At 42.5% G+C, this 18022-nt stretch overlaps 2 protein-coding genes across 3 annotated transcripts; both read left to right on the top strand.

Annotated features, from left to right (window-relative positions):
• Positions 1–1126: 1126 nt before the first annotated feature.
• LOC108048402 lies at positions 1127–17286 on the top strand. The gene is made up of 4 exons (XM_017129002.2): positions 1127–1230; positions 12559–12821; positions 13265–15031; positions 15549–17286. The coding sequence occupies exons 2-4, from the start codon at positions 12561–12563 to the stop codon at positions 16104–16106; spliced, it is 2586 nt and encodes an 861-aa protein (XP_016984491.2). The 5' UTR covers positions 1127–1230; positions 12559–12560; the 3' UTR covers positions 16107–17286.
• LOC108048403 (phosphatidylinositol 4-phosphate 5-kinase type-1 alpha) lies at positions 1133–10642 on the top strand. Of its 2 annotated transcripts, XM_017129004.2 has the most exons (3): positions 5071–5629; positions 5691–5908; positions 7691–10642. In XM_017129004.2, exon 3 carries the CDS (start codon positions 7714–7716, stop codon positions 10096–10098), a length of 2385 nt encoding a protein of 794 aa, XP_016984493.2. In that variant the 5' UTR covers positions 5071–5629; positions 5691–5908; positions 7691–7713; the 3' UTR covers positions 10099–10642. The 2 variants fall into 2 exon arrangements, with proteins under 2 accessions (XP_016984494.2, XP_016984493.2); XM_017129005.2 differs by lacking the exons at positions 5071–5629; positions 5691–5908 and adding an exon at positions 1133–1230.
• Positions 17287–18022: the final 736 nt, after the last annotated feature.

Below are 18022 nucleotides of genomic sequence, written 5' to 3'. Positions count from 1 at the left end.
CAGAGAGCTACAATAACAATAGAGCCCAATCAAAAAAAAAAAAAAAAAATCTCAGGCAGCTGCGCATGCGTAGAAAATGAAAGAGAGGGGGAGAGATCGCACCTTTGGAAACGCTACTGAACAGCTGGCCAAAATGAGAGAGAGAGCGGGTGATAAGAAATAGCAACAAAAACATAAACCACCACCAACTACTACAACAACGAACGCGACAAAGCGAACAATGCTCTCCATTATGCGAAGCGTGTGTTCATTATGATTAAATAAACAGAGATGGAGCGAGAGGTAGAGAGAAGGAGGGAGAGAGTACGGAGAAAGGGAGGGGGTGGTAGCCGGCGAGAGAGTAAAATGCACCTCATATAAAAAGTAGCTAGCAAAAAGTAGCTAGTTATGGTATTTCAAACTTCAAGTCATTGTACATACCATTTCTTTATTTTAGAATAAATATGTTAATAATATCCACCAAAACTAACGCAATGCAAAATCCAAATTGCTGATCATGTTTTGGTGGTGAACACGGATAATGTACATATAATAAATTGTTTAAATATCCATTTAATGGTAAACAACAAATAGAGTGTAGAGTGTAAACTGAACAATGAATGCTAGAAAAAAAACTTTAAAAGAAAAAATATTTAATTTAAAATGTATATAATATATTTATTTTAAACTTTTATATTTTTTATTTTCGCCCAACATTCTTTTAGCATAGTATTTTCTCCAAATCTAATTTGAGTTAAATTAAGTAATAAATAATATTGAAATGTGTATATTTGGCTATAAAATAGCCAAGCAGACAGCACAGCCCAACTTACTCACCCAGGTAATATGACTCCGACTCTCTGGCTCACTCGTTCTCCCTCCCTCGGAATCAGAAGTCTATAGCCTCCTCATTTCATTCGATTCCCAGCACTCGAAGAACGCAGACGCAACCGCTGCGATCGTCGCGAGTCATTTCTGTTCGTTATTCGTATTATTCGTTGTCGTATCGTTCGGGTTAGAGTGTTTATTAAGTATCGCCTTGTGTTTACCGTTGTGCAGTGTTAAACTATTTACGCTTTGTCTTGTGGGTACACCACCCCCTTCCACCCACACTGTCAAGTCTGCGGTGACAAAAATAATCAAATGACACGTGCTTGAAATATAAATTTTACTATCTATCAGTGGCGACCAAAATAACAATAACAGAAGCCAAACTTGGGATTACCTCGGCATTGTTTATACAAGAAAACGGTAAGTTTTGGCCACCATAAACCGCATATGGAATGCCATCAAAACAGATAACTGTTTATTGTCCCCTTTGACCCCAATAAGCTTATCAATAAACACAAATATTTAATACGATTCCGCATACGCCCCTTGTAATTACACACGCTTTAACACACACACTATATGTTATTTATTTCCCGCCCATTTATTGAACTCATAACCCAGCTATGCTGCTGCTTTTCTTCCTCATTCTCCACTATATTGTTTTTATTTTTTTATTTTCGAGGACTTCGCTAAGCTCCGTTTTATGACTCAGGACCGTCCCAGAGTCGTCAAACCGCACAATGATTTCTTTTTGCCGTTCGTTGTTTTTTATTTTTGGTGCGGGTTTTCTCTGAATGTTCTTTATAACGTAGATCCCCCAATGAGTCACCCATGAGCTTGGGGTTACCGAGTGGATACATAACTGCGAGAAATATAATTGGGGGAGGCAGTGGGTAAAGGTGACTGATCAGGTTGATGGTGAATGAAATGAGCTTGGGGTGGTGGTGACTAAGCCTTGGCTTTGGATAACAATAATTGGGTTAGGTAAAGGAAACTGGGTGAGATAAGTTGTGCGCAGTGGGTATAGTCATTTATAAGGCGGTTGTGAATGAATTTCAATACATCCTACAGTTGTCATCATAAAACGCTGCCAAGAATTCGTTATTAAAAGCATTGTCATTTAATCGGAATTTCATTTGATATTTAATTGTTTATTTCATTTTTTCAAGAATATATATTTAAATTATTATAACACTTCTCGAAAAAGTTTTTAAAATGTTCAATAAAGCGCTATCTCTTGCGAGAAACAACTCATTTAAATTCTTTTGACTACTATTTATATTTCTAATCTAAAATGCTTTGGATTACCACTAGTCACGCTGGAATTAAAAAAATCTTAGTCCGTCGATTTCAATTTCACCGCAATCAAGCATGACCAGATTTCCCTAATTCCAGTTTACCCAATCCTAATTGTTATAATCAAGGGAACACCGCATAATTGCATTGATCTAGTTCCAGTTTAAGAGCGTTCTGCGGTTTCGGTTCTGCGGCTGGGATGGCTCCATTAGAGTGCTAAACACTGGCCATTACACCGGTCATCAGGAGAGGTGTTATTAAGGCCCGCTCCCCCTGACTTGAGTGTCGAATGAAAACCAGTCCGGAGTCAGAGTCACTCACCTGTTGCCACTCAGAGATCGATATCATTGACAATTGGTGTCGACGGCCACAGCTACAGAAAATAACAACTACGATATGCTGCTACCGTTAGATGGGAAATGCCAATGCAATGATGATTGTCTAATTGAATGGGATCAACGTTTAATTTGGCTTAGTTTATTGAATTTCCATTGAAGAACAATGATGTGAAATGTCAGAGAACGCGGCAAATGGATAATACAGAAGCGATTCGATTGAAATCATTATCCATTTCCCAACTCCTTTTGTTTGTGACGTGTCGGGTTGACATTTGCAACAATGGCAAATACTATTTAACAGTTTATGGCTAGTGGTGAGACTTGAATAAATGCGCGCTTTTAATCCAAAATCATTTCATCTCGTTCATCCATTTTTTTACATAATTAAATGATTGTTCAAAACTGATTTATTATTTAATTGTTTGCCACTCGAACGACAACAATTAATTATGCAATAACAAAAAGATGGGAAATAAATAAATAATAATTTCATTATAATCAATGCAACAGCTGCCAATGAGAAAAACAGGGTGGGGTGAGGTAAACGAATCAGCAATTACAATTTATTACGCTTATTTTGCATTTATTCCATTTTAATTTGTCGTTTAAATGTCAAAACTATTAAAATAATTATGGTCGATGGCGGATTAATCAATGGTCGCTTTGGTTTCGCCTTTTCCAATCGATTTTGATCTGGTAGGGTCTTAAATTTCAAATAATTAAGCCTGGTTACGAAAGAGGGAAATTTACCTACGTCCCCTTCACACACCTGTTTTCCAACTTTCCCCCATCGGCCTCGTGTTCAATTAGTTGGGCTGACCCCATTGAGCCAAGTTCAGTTAACACTTAACCACCCCACATATTAACTTAATTATGATGATTAACATTTGCAGTGTAATTTCTGTTTTTCGTTCGCCGCTCTCAATTTCCCAATGCAATTTCCAATATATATTGCTGGTCATTTCCACTTTTTAAGCTCACCAGAACTTAAATTTATTATTTAACTGGCTTCCCTCTCTCATTCTTGACTTTCTTTTGATTTATTTATTATGAAATGCTTTTGATAACGAACCATTATCATATCTTTAAAGCGATAATGCAAAGAGTTCCGTTGTTTTCTTTATTTTTTTGTTGTGAGTTTGAACTGCATAAATTATGCGCTCCCGCTCGTTTTTGATTTCCAAATTAATTGGCGGATTGTCACACACTTGGGGAATAAATTTAAAAATTCTATTTGGCCCGAAACTTGTTTGTTGACAACTCTATTTGGCATTTGCATATGAATTTTGCCTACCTTTTGTGCTTAATTAGACGGCAAGCCAGCATTTAGATGATTGTCAAAGGCACAACGAACTCACAACAATTTAATTTTCTCAGCCACGACGATCCTTGGGCCGCATTAAATTTACATCAATTTTTACACTATTCAACACACCCAATTAAGCGCAATTTGTGGCCAGGGCATTCGTAATGAGGCGCACTCATCTCAGCTATTTCTCCTCGCGGAACCGGATTGTTAGCTAAACATTTTTTACATTTCGCCTTTGCCTACTAATGAGAGACGTCTATTTGAATTACTCATGGCTGGCCATAAATATCGATTAAGGGGCGGTTTTTCAATCAATTTAAGCGGTGTCTTGAGGGCGGGGTAGTGGTAATGAGACGGACGCCCAACAAAAAAGCGCTGGGTCAAGGGCAGGGGGTGCGGGTCCGGTCCTGAAATTCTTCCTTGGCCGGCTTCGTTTACTAATCCAATTAGAATTATGCCGCCGGCTGGGAAGTCGCCTTTGTAGGTGTTCCTAATTAGATTTTCACTGGTCAGGCGGTTCCCCGTAAAATAAAATTAAATTAATATTTCGTCTACAAATCCAGACATTTTTCTTTTAAAAATAAAACCAAAAAGCTCAGAATTTCTTTTTGTTGTTAGAAAATTATTGTTCTCTTTTTGAGTGAAAATATTGTGGGAAATCATTGTACATCTTTGTTAAAACATAAATAAATTAAAATCTTTTAACAAATTATACTAATATTGTATTCATAGCTAAGAGATTTTCAAACAGTAAGAAATACAATTTTGTAAAGACGATTTCTTCAGTATTCTAGCAGTTTTGATTGTCTTTACTTATGTATTTATTTCCGAAAATTATCGCTTATAAATTATTTAAACCAAAATTGTAGCCTCCAATCTCTCTAATATCCTCTATGTTTTAAGAGAAGCTTTGGCCATTTTCTCTTTTTCATGTGAAGTCTTTCGCTTAGCTCTTAAACTGTATTTTATGATTTTAAAGAAGTTTTATAGCAATTCTTGAAAAATTTGTTATGGCAAGTGTACTTTGTGTATTTACCAACACTAAACTTCATATACTGATCAGCAAAGATAAGCACCTGATGGGAAACTTGGATAAATAGAAGCGAGGACTCAAACCATTGTCAAAGAGGCATTTATATGTTATTACCAAAATTAAACCGTATTAAGCTTATTTATTTATCAATTAACTGGGATTACATTTAATAATTTTACAAAAAATGTAATTAACAAGCTCATCAAAAGCAGCTCTGCGCGGACAACTTATTCACGTTTAGCTGTCATAAAACAATCTGGTAACACTGTGTGTACAAACTAGAGATGAAGTTAGCTCGTGTTTTCTCATGGAACAAGCGTATTACGAGTATATTCAGACCACAAGGCAATCAAAAGTTAAATTGAATAAAACGGCAAAAAATAGAAAAACAACGAAAATTTTGTTTGCAAATACAAAATATTATGTTATGTATAATATTTGTTTCTCCCGTGCTCAATCGTGCCGAAAACAATTATTACCGTGCGTGCCACTGAGCTGAACATTTTCGTGCCGTGCGGTGTCGTGCCTAAAAATTCATGCTCATCTCTAGCACACAGCTGCGCGAACGACTCATCAACCGCAATCGGCCGTTTTCACTTTACTTTCCGGACGTATTTTTATTTTCACCTTGTTTTAAGTTCGCGGAGTGGATAAATAGAAGCGCAAGAAGCGCTGGAAAATCGGTTAATCTTTTCCAGGCGGGCGTGTGTTTAACGGTGATCGCAAATTTGAGTTGGAAAATGCGACAGTGCGGCCGCCTTGAAGTGGAATTTTGTCGATTGCCGTGCGACGACGTCATCGCCAGTCACAAATACACACTCCAACACACTAATAAATAACCAGGTGTGCACAGAGAATTCAAATTCGTTGAAATTATTGTAAATTATGAAAGCAATTTATCAAGCGGAAACTGGAAATCGAAAGAGCTGGAAAAAGGGGGAAGCAAAAGGAAGAAGAACAACAACAACGAAAGAGGGAGAGAGAGAACTCGCCAGATAAACGCGCCTTGATCAACGAATACACAAAGAGAGAAAAAGAGAGAACGGCAAAGGGCAAATAATTATCTATATTTTTGCTGGATATCTTCTGGGTTATTTTAACCTTTGGCTGCCGCATTTCTGTGTAAGTACGCTAATTAATTTACAAATAAAATAGCAAAAACGCTTTAATTGCAAGCTCATACAAAAAATAAAAAACGGTGCCCAAGGCAACAGCAACAACAACAGCCAGCTAACAGCTCTTCGAAGGTTAACAGACTCATAACACAGAGGGTTAAGTAGCAATTTATTAACCCTAGAAGGACATACTTCTTCGATTTCAAGTGTCATTAAAAAACAGATTACATTTTTGTTACCATTTTAAAGCTAATAAACTAACTTAGATTTGCGTATTTTTTTGTTGTTTTTTTGTTTGCCTTATGGATAGTTTTGAAATAAGTGAGGGTTCTAGGGTTAATCAATATTATCTACAGTAGTTTTTATCTAGTAAAGGACGCCCACAAATTCTTGACATTCATTCACTGAATACATTCGCCAAAAAACTTTCCGTTATTAACGTATAATTATTGTTGGTTTTGTTTTTTTATTTGGCCTGCCATGCGTGCGACAAATATTAAAAAAGACATGAGAAAGAGATATATAGGAGATGCCGCCGCCATATCCGCCGAGCGACAATCTAAAAATCTACCAAAATAAACACACACGAGCCAGCTGAATGGCCTCCCTCTGCCCACCACCCACTTTGGCGCCCCCTTTTACGCCCATGACCATGTTTTGGTTCCATTTTCCATTTTTCAAAATATACCACACACACAAATAATTACTTTCCTATAATAATTTTGTGGATTTCGGCCTTAATTGTTTGTGTTTTCAGCAAACGTTTGCCATTCGTTCGTACGCAGAGAGAGATTTCTCTTTTAAAGCTAAATATTTAAGAAGCAATATAATTGTGTGTAGAAAAACTAAAATTTTTATATTATTACTTAACGTTCAGCTAGATTACATTTTACTAGTAATAAAGTATTAAAAAAAGCGCAATTAGTACTGGAGAGATCAAATCCACAATTTTTCTAAGCTTACCTTTTTAAAACTTGGCTAAGTAAAATAAAAATTCAACAGGGAACTTAAAGAAGTAACAAACTCTTTTTTTTTGTCATAAATTACAATTTTGAACGTCAAATTAGTTTTTTCGAGATTTTGTTTTGTTTATTTCTGATTTATAGCTTTATCGGATTGTAAATATTTTTGGAAATAATAAGCTTCGAAGTGCCACTATGATAAAACTGATTATTTGTCCAATAAATAGGTAAACCAAAAAATGAGCGGTCGTAATAGTTCCTTATTTTACTCTCAGTGCAGTTTTACGTTTATTTATGCACTTCAACGTGTCTGCCGGTTATTTAGGATTCCCATATGCAAACAATCCGAATTACGGTTCGTCTGTCTACTTACCTGTTTGGCTGCATTTCGGATTTTCGAGTGATTGCATACGATTTCATGTAATTGCGTGCGATTTTCTACGTACTCCCATGCACTTACAGTTTTAGAGTCCGCAGTTTTGAAGTGACCATGGGCTAATTACTTTACCCGATAAATGCTTGATGTTTGCCTTGTGGCTGTTGTTGTTTTAGCTGTAGCTACTCTTCATTGGGTAAACAAAAGATAGGAAACAATTGCTGGAGCAGGTGCTTGAAAATCTCGAGTTGCTTGCTAGTACATAGTATTACTATGAAATAAATATGTGCAAACGTGACAATTGTTGCCCATGGCTCAATCGTTTACTCACCCACTCAAGCCCGCTTACTCATCCACAAACACACCCGCAATTTTCCATTTATTGAGCTGCAATTAAATGCTTTTTGTACTGTTTGAGAGGCACTGCAATAAGTGGTTTTCTCCTCCGCAGAGAGCAGAAATCGCCGGAAGAAAATGGACACCCGCGTCGAACTGGAGCTGGAGCCCGTTGGCAAGCAGCAGGTGCCGAAGGATCAGCCGGAGGATGAAAGGGAATCGGAGGAAAACCAGCTGGAGCTGGAACGGAAAAGCCTGCTCACGCCGGTTAAGATTAACCTTCCTGCCTCGGGAAGTCCCGCCGTCGAGGACCTGGAGGACACGGCCAGGACGCCGCCACCGATCAGCCTGCAGCCGGGAACATCTCGTCAGCTCTTCAGGGACGCAGCCCTGGCCCATGGCGGTCAGGAGACCACATCCCTGCTGCAGCAGGAGCTGAACAACATAGCCGCCACTCAGACGCCCGCTTCGAAACTGAGGAGTGCCAGCTCCACGCTGGATGCCAGTGTTTCCCGGAACCCCTCCACTACCGGAGGCAAGCAGGAGAAGAAGATCGGCCACCGGAGAGTGGCCGAGGGAGGCGAGGTGACCTACAAGAAGATCCAGTCCAAGCAGATCATGGGCTCCATACAGTTAGGCATCCAGCACACGGTGGGCAGCTTGGCCAGCAAGCCCAAGAGGGATTTGCTGATGAACGACTTCTGGGAAATGGAAACAATAGAGTTTCCCCCGGATGGCTCCTCCATAACACCTGCCCATCACTACAGCGACTTCCGCTTCAAAGTCTACGCACCCATTGCTTTTCGCTACTTCCGCGACCTGTTCGGAATCGCACCAGACGACTTCCTCATGTCCATGTGTGCCTCTCCCCTGGTGGAGCTCTCAAACCCGGGAGCCTCTGGCTCCATATTCTACCTGACGACCGACGACGAGTTCATAATCAAGACGGTGCAGAAGAAGGAGTGCGAGTTCCTGCAGAAGCTGCTACCCGGCTACTACATGAACCTCTCGCAGAATCCCCGAACGCTGCTGCCCAAGTTCTTCGGTCTGTATTGCTTCCACTACAACTCGAAGAACGTGCGGTTGGTGGCCATGAACAACCTGCTGCCCTCGGATATCAAGATGCACTGCAAATACGACCTGAAGGGTTCGTCCTTCCGCCGCAAGGCCTCCAAGGCGGAGCGTCAGAAGGCGAGTCCCACGTTTAAGGACCTCGACTTTGCCGAGCACCATCCGAACGGCATATTCCTGGAGACGGACAAGTACACTGCCCTGATGAACACTATCAAGCGAGACTGCATGGTGCTGGAGAGCTTCCAAATCATGGACTACTCGCTGCTGGTGGGTATCCACAATCTGGACCTGGCCGCCAAGGAGAAGCGCGAGGAGCGGATCCTTAATGCGCGAGCCAAGCTGCAGCGCAAGGAGAGTGCCGCCCAGGGACCCCCGTCGTTGAATCCGGATGACGATGCTCCGGAGGCAGATCAAAATCAGCTCCACGCGGTAGCCTCCTACGCCTCCATTCCGGGAACCTCGGCGGGAGCTGCTTTGAATCGCACTCGCAGTATGAATCGCCAGCGATTGGTGGCTCATTCCACGGCTCTGGAGTCTATTACAGCCGATATGGATGTACCGCTGGAGGAGGACGAGGACGTGCCTGCTGGCGGCATACCGGCTCGTTCCGAAAACGATGAAAGGTTGATCCTTTACATAGGCATAATTGACATTTTGCAGTCGTACCGCCTGGAGAAGAAGCTGGAGCACACGTTCAAGAGCATCCTGTACAACGGTGACACGGTGTCCGTGTGCCGGCCCTCCTTCTACGCCAAGCGCTTTCAGGACGCCATGGGCAAACAGGTGTTTAAGAAGACGCCCACATTTCCACTGAAACATTCCCCCTCCAAGCGCAAGACCTCGACCACCATGCTGCGTTCGCCCGCCTCGCGTCCTCCGCTGTTGAGCACCCCAACTGGTGGCCGCCAGCCGGTCCTGACGCTCTCGGGGATGTCGACACCGCCGCCGGCATTCGATGACATCTCCGAGGAGGACATAACCGCCGCCTCCACCAACACGCTGCAGCAGCAGCAGAGGAGCGGCAGCCAGACGAACAACAACCAGGGCGAGATGGAGGTGGTCACCCGGGGAGGGAGCAGCACGACGGGCGGCAGCGGGGAGCCAAGCAGCACCTATCACACCCAGTACTCCTACGACGGCTCTGGCCGGACGGGCAGTGCCCTGACCAGCGACTACAGCGACGACGAGTCCACGGGCACGGATCTGGGCGGATCCCGGTCGCCGCAGCACCGCATCCACCGGCTGACCAAGACGAGTGTTCAGGTCACGACGGTGGGCTACGTGGAGGAGCCTGACGCGTCGCCGGTGGGTGGAACAGATGTGGTGCACGCGGATGTCAACGGCAAGGCCACCTTGTCGACCACCACCTTGATGACCACCACAAAGACGGCCCACATCCAGGCGCCCAGCTACACGTCCACGCTCGTGCTCAACGATTTGCCGCGATGATTTTCTGAGCTGGATTTGGGGTATCAAGTTTTCCGAGGACGAGGGATTTATATAGCCCATGTGTATATGTGTCTGCAGGGTGAAAGCGCCGTCCAAAAAAAAAATGGAATACTGAAAACGAGCTCGTTTATCTTGATTAAACACACAAAACCAAAAGCGAATACGTATTCGATATTAAAATTTATGTGGCGCCCTTGCTAATTGACTGCCAACCAGACACACCCCCTCACACACACACACACGCACACATAAAGCTAGGGGCTTCCCCGTGCCTATTAAAATTGTAATTATTATTTTGCTTATTTTGGTTGAAATTTGGGTTTCAATGTGTGTGGCCTTAACTGAAGTTTGTTTTAATTTTTAAAATTACTGTGCACAAGAAACGAATAACTACTCAATCGAAATTGGGAAAATGGTTGGAGAAAAGACGAAGTGTAAACTCAAATATTGTCTATATGTGTATGTTGCTGTATTATAAAGTGCGTTTACGTATTCTAAGATGCTCATGTAAATAACGGAACGAGAATAAATATGTCGATATAAATTGGCTGGGTGTCCTTGGGGGGATTCGCAGGCGCTGACACTTATTGGAACTCTGCCTGCGGCTGACCATAAATCACTTAATGATTTTCAATGTTGCTATTAAGTGCCGTTAATTTTTATCGCCTTGCTGCATTGTTAAGCCTTTTTCAGCCAGCCAGCCAGCCAGCCAGCGTCAATTGTGCAATATTTATTGTGCAACCGAAAGGATTTTGACCAGGACTGAGCCCGGGGTTCGCGAATTAAATGGAGGATGGCCTGGCAGAGCTCTCCATTAATTAGCCCGTGTCCTAGGGACAGTGGTTTTAATTTGTGTACCCTGTAATTCGGGATTGCGATGGGGGTATAATGTGTGTGACATGGAGCTTTACAGCGGGATTTTGAAGTGCAATTAATGTTATTTAAATGGGGTACTTAAGCTCAACTATCATACGGAAAAAGACGCCAGTAGTAAGTTGGTTTAAATGCAAGAGAGGGAAACGAGAGAAAGATATTGTTAACATAAACAATAAAGTGATTGCCATTTAGACGCATTAATATTATTTACATATTCACGACCAAATTTATTTAAAACCGATTCAAACATCAATGAATAAAATCAGAGCCTATAGAAACATCTGGTATTGGTATGAGAATCCAATATTCGATACAAAAATATTTATAAAACCATACCGCTCGAAAAAATAATATTATTATAAAATGCGTTAGAAACATTAAAAATTGCATATTAAACTGTGAATGGGCCGCAAATATTTGTTGGTATTTATAGCCGTGCATTTTGTACTAATTGAATATAATTTTAATTAATTGCTTAATGAATTCAATAAATATGTGTGTGGCGAAGTGTGAGTGTTCATATGTGCGAAAGTAGTGGAATAAAAAATGTTTCGTCATTTATTTATTTCAATTTGTTTACTTGAAACCGGCACTTTGTCAATATTTGCTCTGCAGGGGAAAGACCAGTTGACCAAAAGCCATTTGGAGGCTAAAAAAGAGAGAGGTCAGAGTTCACTGGGCGTGCATAACTGCAAAGTAAACTTCCCCACTCATGCATAACGCAAATAGGTGCTAGCTGCCACCTACAAGTGCACTCCACTCCCCTTTCTGAATGGTATATTATGTAATTATGGCGAAAACAAAGTTTAATAAATATGTAAACTGCAAAGTGCAAAAACCACGCAAAATTAAACAAAATAAAACACGAGTTCGGTTTGCGATGTCACACGAAAATTGTTTTGCAGCATAATTAGTTTATTCCATTTGCATAATAGAGCCCCAAAATGTTTTGTTCATGCCGTATGCCCCCCCTCAAAATCATTTGCATTTTCAGTAACATCGGGCAGGTGGCCGCCCCTCTCTATGCCTGTAACTCAACAGATTTGGTCTGTAAAATCTGCATAAATGCCCACAATTTGGGGCATTCACATCAATTATTTAGAAATTATTGCACAGTAATGTATACTGGGCCATATGCCAAATGTCATTTTGATGGCCCATAACTTGAGCCCAAGTTGTGCGCTCCTTAAATTGCAGCAAAGCGAAATTGTGAGTTGGAAAGTCCTGTTTCGACAAGGTCAGGAAGGGAGGGGCAATATATAAATACAAACATACATATACATTTCATTGATTAAAGTAATGATTTGTATCGCTGGGCGGAAATTTAATTTTTTCGTAACGGATATTAAGCCAATGTTCAAGCATGTGTGTGCAGTGCCCCTCCTTCTTTTCGTCCTTGTTTTCGGGGCGGGTGAATGACCCATGAATAACCCGGGGAATTGTACGGGTATTGGCAATGAATCCAGTCCAGCCAAGCGGCAATTGCATTAAATTTAATGAATTTAAGCCTGTTAAACGAATGAGTCCAATTTATTTAAATGATGGACACTACTGATTGCTCGTCTCTGTGTTTCTCCATTCCAGGCATGTCCTTTCAGCGCAGCTACAGCAAGGTCTGGTGGGGCTCGGAGCAGTCGTCCTCCCTGACCAGTGGTGGTTTCTATTCGAGCTTCAACGGCGGCAGCAGCAGCAGCACCAGCTCCAGCTCCAGTAATTTCACCCAGAGGCAGCCCACCTCCCTCGGCCCCCTGGGCAATCTGTCCTGCATCCAGGAGGTGGAGGACGAGCAGAACAGCTCCAAGCTATCCTGGCACAAGCACGATAGCCCCGGCAGTCTGCGCAGTCAGGTGAGCATATCATTGGGGGCTATTCGATACGGAGTCCGAGTTGGGCATTACAATTCTGACCAGAAGTGGGGAACGTAATGAGGTAGATTCATAGCTCAAGTCAGATGAAGATTGCAACTAAATGATTGTAACTTTAAAAGTATTGAATTAAATTTGGCCGAGTTGTTTGTTTATTGTCCATAAAATGTTGTAGTTGTGCAACAAAGTACAATTTAAATACACGGAAATTATTGCTTTAAATCTCTAGACAATTTTACACTCTAATATACTAAAAATATATTTGGGATATAAACAATAAAACCGAATTCTTATTTCCGAACTTAACTTAACTTCCGAAGATTATAACTTTGAGTTAGGGAGGTTATGGAATTGCGATTGTATTAAAAATTACTTATTTTGAGAGCTCAGTCGCTAATGGTCTTGTTTTCTTCGGGTCTTTGCAGGATTCGGGCTTTTCGGACAATGAGGAATCGCATCAGCTGCAAAATCAGCATCTGTTGTCCCCGCAATCCCCGCAATCGGAGAAGCAGCAGTCGCCCACGGCCACGCCCACATCCATACACTCGGTGGCCACGCCCCCGACGGTGGTTCGACGCGTGGGCAACTCCTCGTTCTACTCCCCGCTGATCAGTGTCACGCGGCGCATTTCCTTCACCAGAGGACAGATTACGCCCAAGGCGACGTCCGGAGATGAGGATGCAGTGGATGCGGAGCTGGAGGCCAGCCGCAGTCGCCTTTTCGAGCAGCTTGACAGCATGAAACTGGACGATGAGGCAGCGGCGGAGGAGGAGGACTCACCACCACGTCCGGCCATAAGACGCCGCCGGCGTCTGACGCGAAAAATCAAACCGGAACCGGAAGAGGCCTCGGCCAGTGAGGAGGAAGTGGCGACAGCACCACCACCGCCGTACAATAACGAAACTGTTTACTTGGGCGAGGCACCGCCGCCGTATAACAACGAAACGGTGACCTTTGGAACCACCGAACAGGATGAAACCCTCCAGTTGCAACCTTCTCCCCTGAGAGTTAGGGCCTTGCGATTCACAGCTAGCACCAGTACGCCCAAAAGTGGCTCGAAGATAGCGAAGCGGTCGAAGAAGCACCCGGAACCCGTGGCCCATTGGATGACGGAGCAGCGTTGGGCCGGCGAACCGGAGGTGATGTGCACTTTACAGCACAAATCGATTGCCCAGGAGGCGTACAAGAACTACACGATCACCACCAGTGCAGTTTGCAAGCTGGTCAGGCAACTGCAGCAACAGGCTCTGTCGCTCCAGGGGCACTTCGAGCGCAGCGAGCGGATTCTCGGCGGACTGCAGGCCAGTTCTCTGCCGGAAGCCCTCGCCGGAGCCACCCAACTGCTGTCCCACCTGGACGACTTCACCTGCACGCTGGAGCGTCGGGGAATATTCTTCAACGATGCCAAGATCGAAAGGAGACGCTACGAGCAGCATTTGGAGCAAATCCGAACGGTGAGCAAGGATACCAGGTACTCGCTGGAGCGCCAGCACTACATCAATCTCGAGTCCCTGCTGGATGATGTGCAGCTGCTGAAGAGGCACACCCTGATCACCTTGCGGCTGATCTTCGAGCGCTTGGTTCGTGTTCTGGTGCTCAGCATCGAGCAGAGTCGCTGCGATCTCCTATTGAGGGCTAATATCAATATGGTAGCCACATTGATGAACATTGACTACGACGGGTTTGCCTCCTTATCGGATGCCTTCGTCCAGAACGAGGCAGTAAGAACGCTACTGGTCGTGGTCCTGGATCACAAACAGAGCTCGGTGAGGGCCTTGGCACTCCGGGCTCTGGCCACTCTGTGCTGTGCTCCGCAGGCGATCAATCAGCTGGGCAGTTGTGGCGGCATCGAGATTGTGAGGGACATCCTGCAGGTGGAGTCTGTCGGGGAGAGGGGAGCCATAGAGCGCAGGGAAGCGGTATCCCTTCTGGCCCAGATCACCGCCGCCTGGCATGGACCGGAGCACCGGGTGCCCGGATTGAGGGCCTGCTCGGAGAGCCTGGTGACCGGATTGGCTGCCCTCTTGCAGCCGGACTGCTGCACCCAGACCCTGCTCCTCTGCGCCGCCGCCCTCAACAACCTGAGCCGCATGGAGGCCACGTCGCACTACTCCATCATGTCCAACGAGGCCATCTTCCGACTGATCGACACCCTGGAACACCAAAGCTGCGGCACCAGTGTTTTTCTCTACGTAAGTATAAGACATATGAAATTGCGGATATAGGTGGATGGTTAGAAATGTGCTTTACATTCCAATTCATCACTTAACTTAGTGGGTATAGTCAATATAAAAAAAAAATCACAAATACCCCTTTAAAAATTATTAGTTTATTCAAATAAATTTTTCAACTTTAGTTCAGTTCAATAAATTGTAAATTTAAACACATTGTTGAGGCAAAAAATTGCCCACAGTACTTGACACTTTACATCTCACATATATTTTTTTCTGTCTGAGATACATAGGCGAACCTGACCTTGGGTAGATTTCGCCCGGATCGATTTCCTCCAATTTTTTGCCCAATTTTATTGAAAGCTTCTCGGGCGCTGGCTCGTAAAATTTATTTGTGCATTTGAAAAGCAATTTTTTCTCAATATTGGCCACGATTTTTCATTCCCCAATATACATACACATACACATCCAGACCACTTTGCGTTGCTTATTTTTTGCTCATCAACATTTCCCCCTCTGTTTTATTTCATCCGCACAGGAGCAGATCGTTGGGATGCTGCACAACATGTCGCTGAACAAGAAGTGCCACAGCCACTTGGCCAACGGCATCATCATAAATTTCATCACGTCCGTGTACCAAACGGAATTCTACAAGACCTACGGCTCACGTGCGGAGAGCGATGCCCAGCGCCGCAGCATCAAGACCATCCTGCACACACTCACGCGTCTGGCCAGCGATTCGCCCACCCTCGGAGCAGAGCTCCTGGAGCAGTGGCATCTGCCGGATCTGCTGCGTCAATCCCTGGCCCTCAAGCCCGCCAGTCCGCAGCAGCACTTGGACAGCAGTTATGGCGGCGACATATCCCAGTTGGCGCGACAACTGCTCGGCGTCCACCGGCAGGAACAGCAGCTGCTGGCCACGCCCACTCCGGTTGGATCCTTCTCCAGTGGTCACCAGACGCCCGAGGCCCAGACCCAGACCCAGTCCAATTCCAGTGGCGTCTCCCTCGCCAGTTCCAGCAGCAAAACCAAGGCCAAATCGGCGTCGTCTTCGCTGCTCAAATTCAATTTAACACGTCAGGAGAGTTTCGTCTAGTTTTCACCACCTGAGGGGATGGGGTTCCGGAAAGATGGGGTGTCCCACATCCCCACCAGAGCTACGCAGAGAATAATATATTATATAAAAGTTTAACCAGTCTAACATTGTCAATTTAGTTTTTTCCCCCAATAACCATTTAAATGTAAATCCAAAATATCCCATATTAATACGAATTTCTTTTTTGGATTTACCATCAATTTCATTTTCCAGTAATAATTATTATTATATTAATATATCCTTCAAGTTAAATCCAAGCAAATAATGAGGAAAGCTAACTTATTAACTTCATTATAATTATTTTTCATTGATAAAAAAATAGGAATTTTTCTGATGAAGCGATAAAAGCTTTGATTACTTCAAAAAATTGTATTCCACAACAAATACTTTTGCGATTTGTTCTTGCGATATATACATTTTTAAATTTGTTGCTTTATCAGATCAAATTCCATTTTGATTCCGATTTTGATGACATTTTCGCTCTGTGTGGACACGTTCTCCGGCCGGACACAACCCGGAAACTCAGACGTGCGTCAAGTGTTATTACTTTGTCTAGAATGTTGCGTGACCCGTTTGGACTCGCTCTCCCTCTCGTTTCAACCGGATCCTTGCTGCTGGATGTAAACGAAGTAATTTTTATATTTCCACTCAGGCAAACAAAACAAACGGAGAGGCGGAGCGAGGAGCCAAATAAATAGAAATACAATTTTTGTTTACCTATTTTTCCCGTTGCCGAGGCAACTTTTGGTGTTCTTGTGTGCTTATAACAAGAATGCTCTTAAAGTGCTTTTTCATTCGGAAACCAGATTTGTTTTATATTTTATTCAATGCAAATGCAACTTTTGACATTTTGCATTCTCATTGTATATATTTCCCCAACATATCCTAAATCTAACCCCATACGGCTGGCAATTTAAAAACCAAAAACTCGGAAAATTCCTTAGCAGTAGAAGAGAAGTCCTTTGTGCCAAATGAAATGAGAAAAGAAATGCAAACAATTTATTTGTTTTGTACTTAAAGCAATTGTATTGCATAACATTGTATTATATATGTATTAATGTATTTACGCTTTCCACTAATGTTTGGAGCTATGCATAAGTTTATTATAAGATTATTAAATTGCAATTGCCAACGTTGCAATTTTGTCGCTGAAATAAACCATTGATGTGTTTAAACTAAATATTGTGTTTAATAATCAATTTTTGGAAGTAATTTTAAAGGTTTAAAAGATATTGATATTTTAATTATTTATATTGTGAGACATATTAAAAGCATTTGCAGACTTGGTGTTTACTTTTGAAGAATAGTAAATATTTGAGTTTGTAACTTAATAGGGCGGCCATTAGTCAGGAAAGGTAGGAAGATAAAACTTTAATCCAGGAAGAGAGACCAATAAACAAATTATCTTTAATTAAATCCAAAGCAACTTCTACAAAAACACCAATTGGCTCTGTCTCTTTTAAACATAGCAACCAAGAAAATTACTAAAATCATTATAAGAATTTAATTACAATTTATTTATCTTGTAGCTGTTTTCTTAATTAATTACCAAAATTAAAAACTACACAAGAAGTGGGTTTGGTGTCTATTAGTGCAGCATAATAAGTGACACAGTTGTAAATTACATATGGTTGAAGTCAACGAAATAATTAAAAATGTTTTCTGTGCATAAAAACCGGTAAAACATCCCAGTAATGACCCAAACGCACATATAATACTATAATAACAAGGTATTACTCGAATATTCTGCAAAACTGTGATGTACTCAAAGATGTTATGTTTTCCTCTGACTAGCTTGGTCCATTGTATTCCTTTTGTGCACAGCATTAAATGTGTTTTGTAGCAGTAGAACAAGCTTACTTTGGTCGGACATACTTTTACTGTTATCCTTCGCATGCTTTTCCTCAACTCGCACA

The sequence above is a fragment of the Drosophila rhopaloa genome, unplaced genomic scaffold (genome assembly GCF_018152115.1).
Source record: "Drosophila rhopaloa isolate 14029-0021.01 unplaced genomic scaffold, ASM1815211v1 contig_115, whole genome shotgun sequence".
In the NCBI taxonomy this organism is placed as follows: Eukaryota; Metazoa; Arthropoda; class Insecta; order Diptera; family Drosophilidae; genus Drosophila; species Drosophila rhopaloa.
This window is presented reverse-complemented; position numbering and strand designations above follow the sequence as displayed.

Bases quoted from the DNA above. Each gene is read 5' to 3' on its own strand.
- LOC108048403 (XM_017129005.2), top strand. From the start codon at position 7,714: ATGGACACCCGCGTCGAACTGGAGCTGGAGCCCGTTGGCAAGCAGCAG.
- LOC108048402 (XM_017129002.2), top strand. From the start codon at position 12,561: ATGTCCTTTCAGCGCAGCTACAGCAAGGTCTGGTGGGGCTCGGAGCAG. The intron at 12,822-13,264 runs GTGAGCATATCA...GGGTCTTTGCAG, and splicing joins CCGGCAGTCTGCGCAGTCAG to GATTCGGGCTTTTCGGACAA. The intron at 15,032-15,548 runs GTAAGTATAAGA...TCATCCGCACAG, and splicing joins GCACCAGTGTTTTTCTCTAC to GAGCAGATCGTTGGGATGCT.